Source organism: Gavialis gangeticus, unplaced genomic scaffold (assembly GCF_001723915.1).
Source record: "Gavialis gangeticus isolate Ggan-Ray unplaced genomic scaffold, GavGan_comp1, whole genome shotgun sequence".
Taxonomy (NCBI): Eukaryota; Metazoa; Chordata; order Crocodylia; family Gavialidae; genus Gavialis; species Gavialis gangeticus.
Window position 1 is genome coordinate 40,858,379 of NW_017729025.1, and position 9,423 is coordinate 40,867,801.

Genomic DNA, 9,423 nt, shown 5'->3' on the forward strand with positions numbered 1-9,423 from the left:
AGCCACTGCTCCTCCCTCCAACCCCTACCCCTGGACAAGCTGCGGCTCTATCCCATGCCCTGCCCCATTCCAGCTGGGCAGGGCCTTCCCCTGCCCCACTCCCTCCCACACCACAGGGGCCTCAATCTGCCCCCTCACGCCCCTTCCCTTCCCCCACCCCTTCCTCCCACAACAGACTTATCAGCCAGACCTGGCTGCTCTCCAGACTGTGCGGCTGCATATTGGAATTGGATCAGCATTGGCCTATAAGGCTCATTAAAAATCGGCCATAGGTATCAGCCCAAAAAAACCTCTATCAGTGCACCCCTAGAGAAAACCACAAAGACACATGTCCAATTACCAGGGCATAAAGTGAGAGAAAAGATCCAGTCTTCCTCATTTCCACTTTTCAGGTCACATTTAACATACACAATATAGCACAAGACAAATAGGCTCATTATTTAAACCACAAATAGGGCATAGCCTTTACTATAACAAGGAGATCACTGCTTACCCCTGAGTTTTCTGGTACCAGTCATCAGCAATGAGGTTGGATGTGTGTATCACAACTCGAAGACCTTCTTCATATAACAACAACATCATTTTCCTTAAAAATAATACACAAAATCCCATGGTGTATTGTAAGAAGAAAATAAAAAGCACATTAAGAAAAATCAAGAGATTTCTCTATTAAGACGCATGCCTTTCAAATCATATGATCAATTCTACACGAAGCAAATAATTAGACTTAAACTTAACTGCATGCAAGCTGTTCCCTAAACCTACATAGCACTTTTTAGAATAGGGGTAGGCAAACCCCGTAAGGGGTGCCTGAGTGTAGCGCACACAGGCATTTTGCTTGGCATGCACACCTTGAGGTGGATGGTGGGAGAGCCACGAGGGGCTCGATCTTTGTTCTAACAGTGCAGCCCTGTCCCCTCCCCACCGTCCACCTTGAAGCACGCGTGCACCTGCCACCAGCAGCAAGCTGGGGTAGGGCTCTGCCAACTCTGGTGCAGCTGCTTGCAGCCTCCCTGCTGCGATCAGCCTGGGCTCTGTGGTAGGTGGCAGGGGCCTGCTCAGAGCCCAGGCCAGTTGTGGCAAGCAGCTGGGAAGCTGCAAGCAGCTACACTGGGGTCTGCAGAGCCTTGGCCCAGCTCACTGCTAGTGGTGGGTGCTCATGCACCTTGAGGTGGATGGCAGAGGATGGACTGGGGCTGTACTGCCACAAGAAGGATTGGGCCCCTCACAGCTCCCCCACTGTCCTACCATGGCATGCCAACATCTAACTAGAAGCTGTGGGTGTTTTTGGCATTCTGCCCAAGAACATAGCTGACCCCTGGGTTAGAATAAATCTACAATCTCATTCTGAATAACAACATGATACAGTCAATTAAAGTCTAGATATAGTCCACAAATTTATGGATGGTCTGTCAAAAAAAAAAACAAACAAAAAAAACCCAAAAACCAGGCCAAAAGTACATGTCTTTCAAGTCACTAAAAACTGAGCCATCCATAAAAAAACAAAACAAAACTGAGAGGCCCTGAGTTTCAATATCTATTGTCAGAATGAAGCTAGATTCACTAGTGCTGATGCTGGACAGGGAGCAGAGCAGTACCACTAAGTGTCTCAGTTGGAGCGCTGCTCCATGCCCTGCAGTTAACTGTCAGGGCTTTCTGATGCAAAGGGGTCCTTCCCTTGCTCTTTCTTACCTTCTGACCTAACCAAGTGCTGCCCTGGTGTGTCTGGTCATGGCCTGTCTGTAACACTGCTGAGTTTTCACCCCAAAGATATGCAAAGCTGAGTAGCCCCAGGCCAGGCAGGACAGGGTGGGAGGTGGTGAGGCCAGGACCGAGTTGCACTTGAGGGGCTGGAGCACAGAAGGGAGGGAGAGGTGGAAGGTGGGGGTCTGTGCTGGGATGGGGCAACAGGTGAGCAGGGCATGTTGCAAAGTGTAGTTGGGGTGTCAAGACATGGGGTGAATTTGGGACCCTTTGAGTGGGGGCAGCATGATTTTAAACTATTATTGCAGTCAAGCAGGGATACCAACCCAAGAATTGTTTTTAGTGACTATATGAAAACTTGCTACTGACAACCAAACTTTTTTACTGTGGTCAGTATTAAACCCTTAAATTTGAAAATGGTTATCGTTATTGCTGTTCAGAGTCTGGCAGAAGGGGTATATTTGCATTATGTAAGACAAATGTCAGTAAAACAGTTTGACTGTCAGTAACAAGTTTGAAAAGTGTCACTAAAAATAAATAAAAAATATTGGGTTCACAACCCTGGACAAGAACATGGCATTCACGTGGCTGTTGCTTTTTTCCAAAAGCAACACTACATATTATTCAAAGTATTTTCCATATTGTTACATTTGAAATATGGAGCTTGCTCTTTTGTCATTTCTCATTAAAAAGTAGCTAGCGTTAAACATAAAAGGCCTGTGAATTAATTTTAATTTAGAAAAAACTGCCCACTAACACTGACAGCACAAGCATTTTTAAAAGAAGCTGATATATAGACAGCTATTAGGAGGGTGAAAAATAATGGCTGCTTTCTAACTTGTCCACAGAACAAAACACTCCAATATTATTGCTCAACCATGTCATTATTTGTGATAATTTTACATGGAAGTCACATCATGACTCTAAACAGAAGTCATGCTATGCTATATTAGCTACAAGGTTACCTTAGAAACTGGTACTTTAGAATGAAATGTTTGCGAAAAAGAAAAAAGTACCCTATTTTCACTGCTGACTCATGGCAAAACCATAATCATTAGTGTAAAACAACCAAACAAAAAAAAAACTTAGCACAACACATTAGATTCAAGTTCAGGAAATAGCTTATTCAGATATTTTTATTAATCTTTGAAGTTCTAGTGTTCAGCAAAACAAACTCAGACTGAAGTACCTTACACTAAAAATGAATAGTTTTGTGTATTGTCCTGATATAGTTTATCCAGTACAGTCAGGCGTTTTGCATAAACAGTCAGGCGTTTTGCATACAATTATAGGGCATCCGTATTTCATTCTTTAGATAGTGGATTTTAACAGTCTTTTTACATTAACACAAAACATTATAATTCTAAGTATCTGACTTTAGACTTAATGGTCTAAGTTGGCTTCCAGATGCCTTTCCCAGAGACTTCAGCAACATGCTGTTTTACGTCATGAAAACAGAGCCAGTAGAAATCCATAAGGAAAATTCATACCCTGTTGTACAGTCTCCTCAGTTTATATTGGAATGGAAGGCTTTTGTGTACCCTCAACACCTGGGATTTAAATGTTTTCCTATGCACCCTATTGCTAAAATCATAAAGTGCTATCTGTAATCCACTGGCTTTTTTGGATAATGTACCTCTGGAAGTCATTCAAATGATGCACCCTCATTTAAACAGGCCCAAAAATAAAGAGTCAGGGAGGAAAACAAAAACAAAGAATGCTGAGAATACATGAAAGACGTTAGGTACAATATTGTTTGCCTTTATTAATAAATAGGCAAAATATCTGAGAGCTTTAGAAAAGCAATTTTTAAAATAAGTTCTTATTCTCATAGTCAAACCTGAGAAGTAGGCAACTTCCTGCATTCAATGGGAGAACTAAATAAAACCCCTTTATTACTATAAACATCCATTTCTTTCTTCCTTTACAGGAAAGTAATGTAAAGGTCAGCTGCACCCCTTATAATAGTTTCATAGTTGGTAGGGTTGGAAGGGACCTGAGCAGATTATCAAGTCTGACTCCCTGCCATGGCAGGAAAGAATGCTGGGGTCAAATGACCCCAGCGAGGTGATTGTCTAGCCTCCTTCTGAAGACCCCCAGGGTAGGAGCGAGCACCACTTCCCTTGGAAGTTGGTTCCAGATCCTAGCCACCCTGATTGTGAAGTAGCGCCTCCTGATGTCTAGCATGAATCTACTCTCAGTCAACTTATGGCTGTTATTCCTTGTTACTCCTGGTAGTGCTTGGGGGAACACGGACTCTCCCACTGCCTGCTGGTCCCCCTTGGCAAGTTTACAGATGAGTTTATAATGACATTCTGTCTTTCAAACTTGAGCCTCAGCTTCATCCACCCTTTTTACAAAAGTCTTAAAGAAAAGTCACGAACTGACTTGAAAAGGTCCAAGGACTGAGCTGTTCCACAACACTGAACTGGTTCCCTCCATCTCAAATTCAGACAGTGTTGAATAATTATGGAAATTTTCTGCCCATTACTTTCAGGTTACAACTCAATAATCCCTTATATAGAGTCATAAAAAGCCCATTGGTGGCACTGCTACTCCACCTCTCTTCAGAACTTGTTTTTGTAGCAAATGAACATTAGTAGGGTTTTGAAAAGATTTTTTTTAAAAATGCATACTTATGCTGCACCATAGGTGACAATTTTAATTGCGAAAACAGGGTTCAGCAAGACGGAGAAGTCTACTGAAACCTGTTGAAGACCAACTATAGACTCAGCACTACTTGCAAATTTGATCACCTACTGCCACCTGCAGCTCATGACTAAAGAGTTATCCCTTTAATGCATAAGTCTACTTTTCTTTGGACTTCATTTTTTCATAGCCAACCTGTTTCATTCTCCTGAAATATTTAAGAATACAAATCTATAATGTACGAACTAAGAAGAGAGAGAATAAACTACAGATATAAAGTTTTCCCAGACAGCAAATTTTGTGAAATCAAACACTGTGACCCTTAACATTTTCAAATACAATGTAAAATAGAATGCAATTTTTTGGAAATCTCAACCAGTATACATAGTATCCCTTCAGTTAATAAACACATCTTTGCAAAAGTCCATTATCTATCTTGCTTACCCTAAAAATGGTTCCTTAATACATCAAAACTGATTTATTAGACTAAACACAGGCATTTTATGCAGCTGCCATGCAGGTATCTTTAAAACTAAATTTTCCTGAGCCATAAAAGTTACTTACGTGTGGTGGGTTCCAAAGGCAATATCCAGCTTAGCCTATAGTAAGAATGAGAATTAGTTAATTTTAGAAAAAACCCTGCTTTCTTGTAGCAGGATGCTGTTCCTGTATAATTTATACAGAGAAGGCTGCAATTTCTATTTTGCTTCAGCTCACTGCTCTCTAGTGGAGAAATCAGAAACTATAAGAGGAGTCACTTTTTTCCCCTCCAAGAGCTGTAGAGGCGAATCTCCAACTGGTCAATGTTATACTGAAGAAGAGTGACTCTTATTTCACTCAAAATCATTTAATTTGGAAATACGATATTTAAACCTATTAAAGTAGGGGCACCATATGTTGCACCATCTAATAGGTGCAACAAAAGTTATCACGTCTAATTTCCATAATCTAATTGCAGCTGTTCAATGCAATATAATGCATATTTTACAATGGAGAAGCCTACAGTTGTATCTTAGTATTCTTGGATTCAGGTTTAGAACCACATTGTCTACAAACAATTCCTCTACAATAAGTATGTAGGTAACAGACTAGGAACACAGGATGTTCTCTTTGTGGACTGTTTGCTTTATAGCAGTGATTTCAACCTGAGGTCCACACACTATAGCTAAGGGATCTGCAAAAGATGACAATGATCAATCAAAAGTATGCGAATCCCCACACTTACAATTCAAAGTGGCCCTGCACCTCCATTCAAAATTTCCAAAGGGGTTTGCACCTCCATTCAAAATTTTGTAGGCATCCACAAATGGAAAAAGGTTGAAAACCATTTCTCTATAGCATAGCAACTTGCTCCAGTCTGGTACCATATACTGTGGCACTCTCACAGAAGTTAATATATTTGCCTGTCAACACAAAGAGGAGTTAAGAAAAATCACCTGGCAAAGGCTAACATTTTCATATGGGCGTGCCTGTGCAATCAGTTCAGCCTTGGATTCTCTCTTCTCACCGTGGATTATTAATAAAGGCTTTTTCCTTGAACAAAATGCAAACAAGAACATTTTTATTAAAACAATATCTGGTGGGTTAACACACTACCTAGAGACAGCCAAAGGGGCTCTCCACATAACTACAACCCACATTACTACAATCTCTCTCCACATAGCTACAATCTCTAATCCCAGTTTCCCATGCTCCAGCAGAAAGGGGAACCTATAATTTCAACTGCCAAACAATCACTCCAAAGCAATTTACAGTAAATCTGGATATAATTTTCTAAAAAAGGGCTTCCAACTCAGTTGGAAAAGGAGTAATAAGAGAAAGATAAAGAATAATAAGATAAAAGGCGTAATAAGATAGGAATAATTCAGGACATATGAAAGAAGATGGCCTGCTAAGAATGAAGCAGCAGATAAAAGCCTCTTAGAATATCTTGGATCCTCAAGTAAAGAGAAAAAGTTTCATAGGTAGCGATTTGCATAGAAATCCTGAAAAGAGTGTAGCATTGTTAGTCAAAGTTCACCATTGAGGGGGAGGCAAAATGGGCACTGTGGAAGTTCATGTTCACTTTCTAATGCTCCATTCCACTTCCCTTGATTGTAAGCTCTGAGAGATAAAAGCTGCCTTTTTGATCTGAGACTGTGTAGCACCTAGCATACTTGGGCTCCTGGTCCATGACAAAGGCCCCTTGACGCTATAATGCAGATAAGCAAATAAAACCAGAATCCTAGAATGAATTCTGACAAATATTGTTACAGCCTCAAACAGTCTAAAATAGAACAAACCAAAAGGAAGAGTATAAAAGAGAGGGGGAGACGTACTGACTTTTAATTTAAAACTTTAATATATTAAAAACAAAAGGTGAATGTGCAAAAGTGTGTTCCTCCATTCAAGGAGCTGGGCATAAAACACTTATCTGTATGTAACAAAACACCTCATCATCACCAGTGACTTAAACCCCCTTCCCGACAATACCCTTCATGGGGTTACACATTTAAGACTAGCTGTCAGTCTTCCACCTTGTAGAGTGCCCCCTCAATAAGCCACCATAACACAAACTGGACACTTCACCTTGTCATGAAATGTGGACCAAACTCATATGAGACCTATGTATGTCCAGTGGAAGGAGAGGGAAAAGGGAGTATGCAGGCACAAACAAAGTAAACAGAGTGGCAACAACCACATATATTGTTAGCTCATGCCTTTAAGGAAAAAGTCATCAACTTATGCACACAGGATAATGGCAAAGGGAGGAAGAAAACAAAAACCTACACACCTGTATTGATGTTTAAAAGGAAAAAACATGAACAGGGGAAAGTCTCTTAATAGGCAAGCTCAAACAAAGGCATAGCATTCAAATGTTAGGATAAAAAAAAACCTGCACAGAACATGCATGCACAAAAATGTTATTTCAAGACAGCATAACTTTATCCTTGCAAAGGAACATACCTGAACTCCTGTGGATACTGTCTTATGAGCCATCCCACATCTATGCAATAGTTAAACTTGGACATGAGAAGAGGAGGAAAAATTAGTTAAAACAAAGAAAGCCAAGAAATGTATTCTACCAAAGTAACAACTAAAAAGAAGTGTTCTGTGTGATGAGTACTACTGTGCATAGCACTATAACTGGAATTTTAGAAGTAGTAGCAACAGACATGTTTTAAACAATATAGGTATTTTAACTTTTAAAAAATTATCATCATACTTTCAAACATGTTTCCTTAAATTTTGTTTAAGGGAGATCATATTCTCCATTTTATAGCAAGTGATTGATCATGTTGTAAAATGTAACACATGCCTCATTCTCCAATTGTCTTTTGCCTGGAAGTACTGTGGGACAGGGCCATCTTTTTGCACTATGTTTGCACGATACCCGTCTAGCACGGTGTGTCCTATTTGAGGACCAGGCCTTTTATGCATTATTCCACAGAAATAATAATAGATATAACTCCTACAATAACATTTTGTTCCATAGACTACTCCTTCTTTTACCATGTACACAGACACATGGGAGAGCAGATGAGTAAATATCCATTTTCAGTGTCCATTCCCAAAAGATACTGGAGATTAAAGTTTCTTAAGCTGACTCTAAATAGAAGACAAGACCTTTGACTCAAATAAAAAAAATCATTCTAAGTGTGTAGCTTAAGCATTTCTCTCAAAGTTGCCCAATGTAAGCAGAAAGAGCCAAATTCCAGTATCAATTATACTGGGAAAATCTGGCCTCAAGGATAAGAGTATTACCTCAGTATAAACAACAGTAAGGGAGGTCAGAATCTGGCTAATACCAAAGACATGAAGCTTACCTGAGCAGAAGACACAAGAGTTCCAAAGAGAGGTGACAAAATATCTATTAAAGACAGTAAGGCACATCTCTGAATGAAATATTCAAAAACACATTTTAAATCTTGTAACAATTTTATAAGGACTGTTACACAAGTGCTGTGAAATGATTGGGTCTCAGCAAATTAGCTGTTTAAATAAAAGATATGTCACTCCAACTATCAGGAACGCTAAACTTGCTGGCAACACTGACAAGACTAATGAGGATGAAAACTGAACCACACTGTCACCTGTATGAACAGCTCCTGTAAGTTTGGGAAACACTGGCACAAGTTTGGAGTTTGACCTGATGCTGCCCATACCTATCGTGCTACACATGAAGATCTTTAGTCTCTCGGTTGCCCAAAGTCAGCAATTTCCATTCCCTCTTCTTTTTGTCCCCACATTTTCTGGAGTAGGGAGATGAGTGCAACTATGGTACAAACCTATTAAAAACATGAACTCCATACCACATGTTTACAGTGTAACCCAGTTGTTGTATTAGTATGAAAAGGACTTTGAGAATGAAAACAGCTTACACCATATAGTCACACATTCAAAGTAACAGATGCAGGAACTGTAACTGATGTTACCTGTATATTCAGAACTTCAAACTATGTGATGAAGTCTGTAATTTTTAAATACAGGTTATCAAAAACTAGAGGTGCACAAATACATTGGTCTGATATCAGGTCGGCACTGATATAAAGAAAATTGACTACAGGCAGTCCTCGACTTTCGTTGTAAATTGAAAAGTCGTATGACACTTACGACCCTTATAAATGACACCTTATTTTGAGGTTCTGATACAGGTTTCAACTTTATGACGCTCGATACAGCTGTGTCCAGCTGGTAAGTCTGAAACGGGAGGGAAGGGAGGAAGTGTGAGGGTGCAGATCAATGCCCCTGCAGTGAAGGAGGAATTGGGGCTGGGGCAATCACTGCGCAGCCAGGGCAGGAAAGCATGGGATGAAGGCACAGCTTGTCTGAGGGGTGCGGCTCACAGTCCTGTATGCCACTGGCCCGGGAACTGTTTGTCCAGCAGCTCACATCACTGCTCCCACCGCTCATCTGGGAGGGCACAAGGGGAGGCTTGTGCCCCTGGACCTGCATGGGGCAGGTGGGGCCAGGGCTGCACCATACCATGCTTCAGGCAGGTGCAACAGCGCTGGGAGAGGGGAGATTCCCTGCTGCCACTCGCCCAGCCAGGATGGGATGGGATGGGTGTGAGACAGAGCTGTTGCACTG

The 9,423-nt window shown here is 40.8% G+C and overlaps 1 protein-coding gene across 4 annotated transcripts in view; it reads right to left on the reverse strand.

The window, feature by feature from the left end:
* TDP1 (tyrosyl-DNA phosphodiesterase 1) overlaps positions 1 to 9,423 on the reverse strand; it is a 201,683-nt gene that overhangs the window by 180,910 nt on the left and 11,350 nt on the right. For all 4 annotated transcript variants that reach the window (XM_019518667.1, XM_019518670.1, XM_019518668.1 and 1 more), the window contains 5 exons: positions 8,160 to 8,203; positions 7,300 to 7,355; positions 5,790 to 5,886; positions 4,918 to 4,952; positions 494 to 586 (listed from right to left, as the gene is read on the reverse strand). In XM_019518667.1, the coding sequence (XP_019374212.1) occupies positions 494 to 586; positions 4,918 to 4,952; positions 5,790 to 5,886; positions 7,300 to 7,355; positions 8,160 to 8,203 (325 nt within the window). The remainder of the gene's footprint in view (positions 1 to 493; positions 587 to 4,917; positions 4,953 to 5,789; positions 5,887 to 7,299; positions 7,356 to 8,159; positions 8,204 to 9,423) is intronic.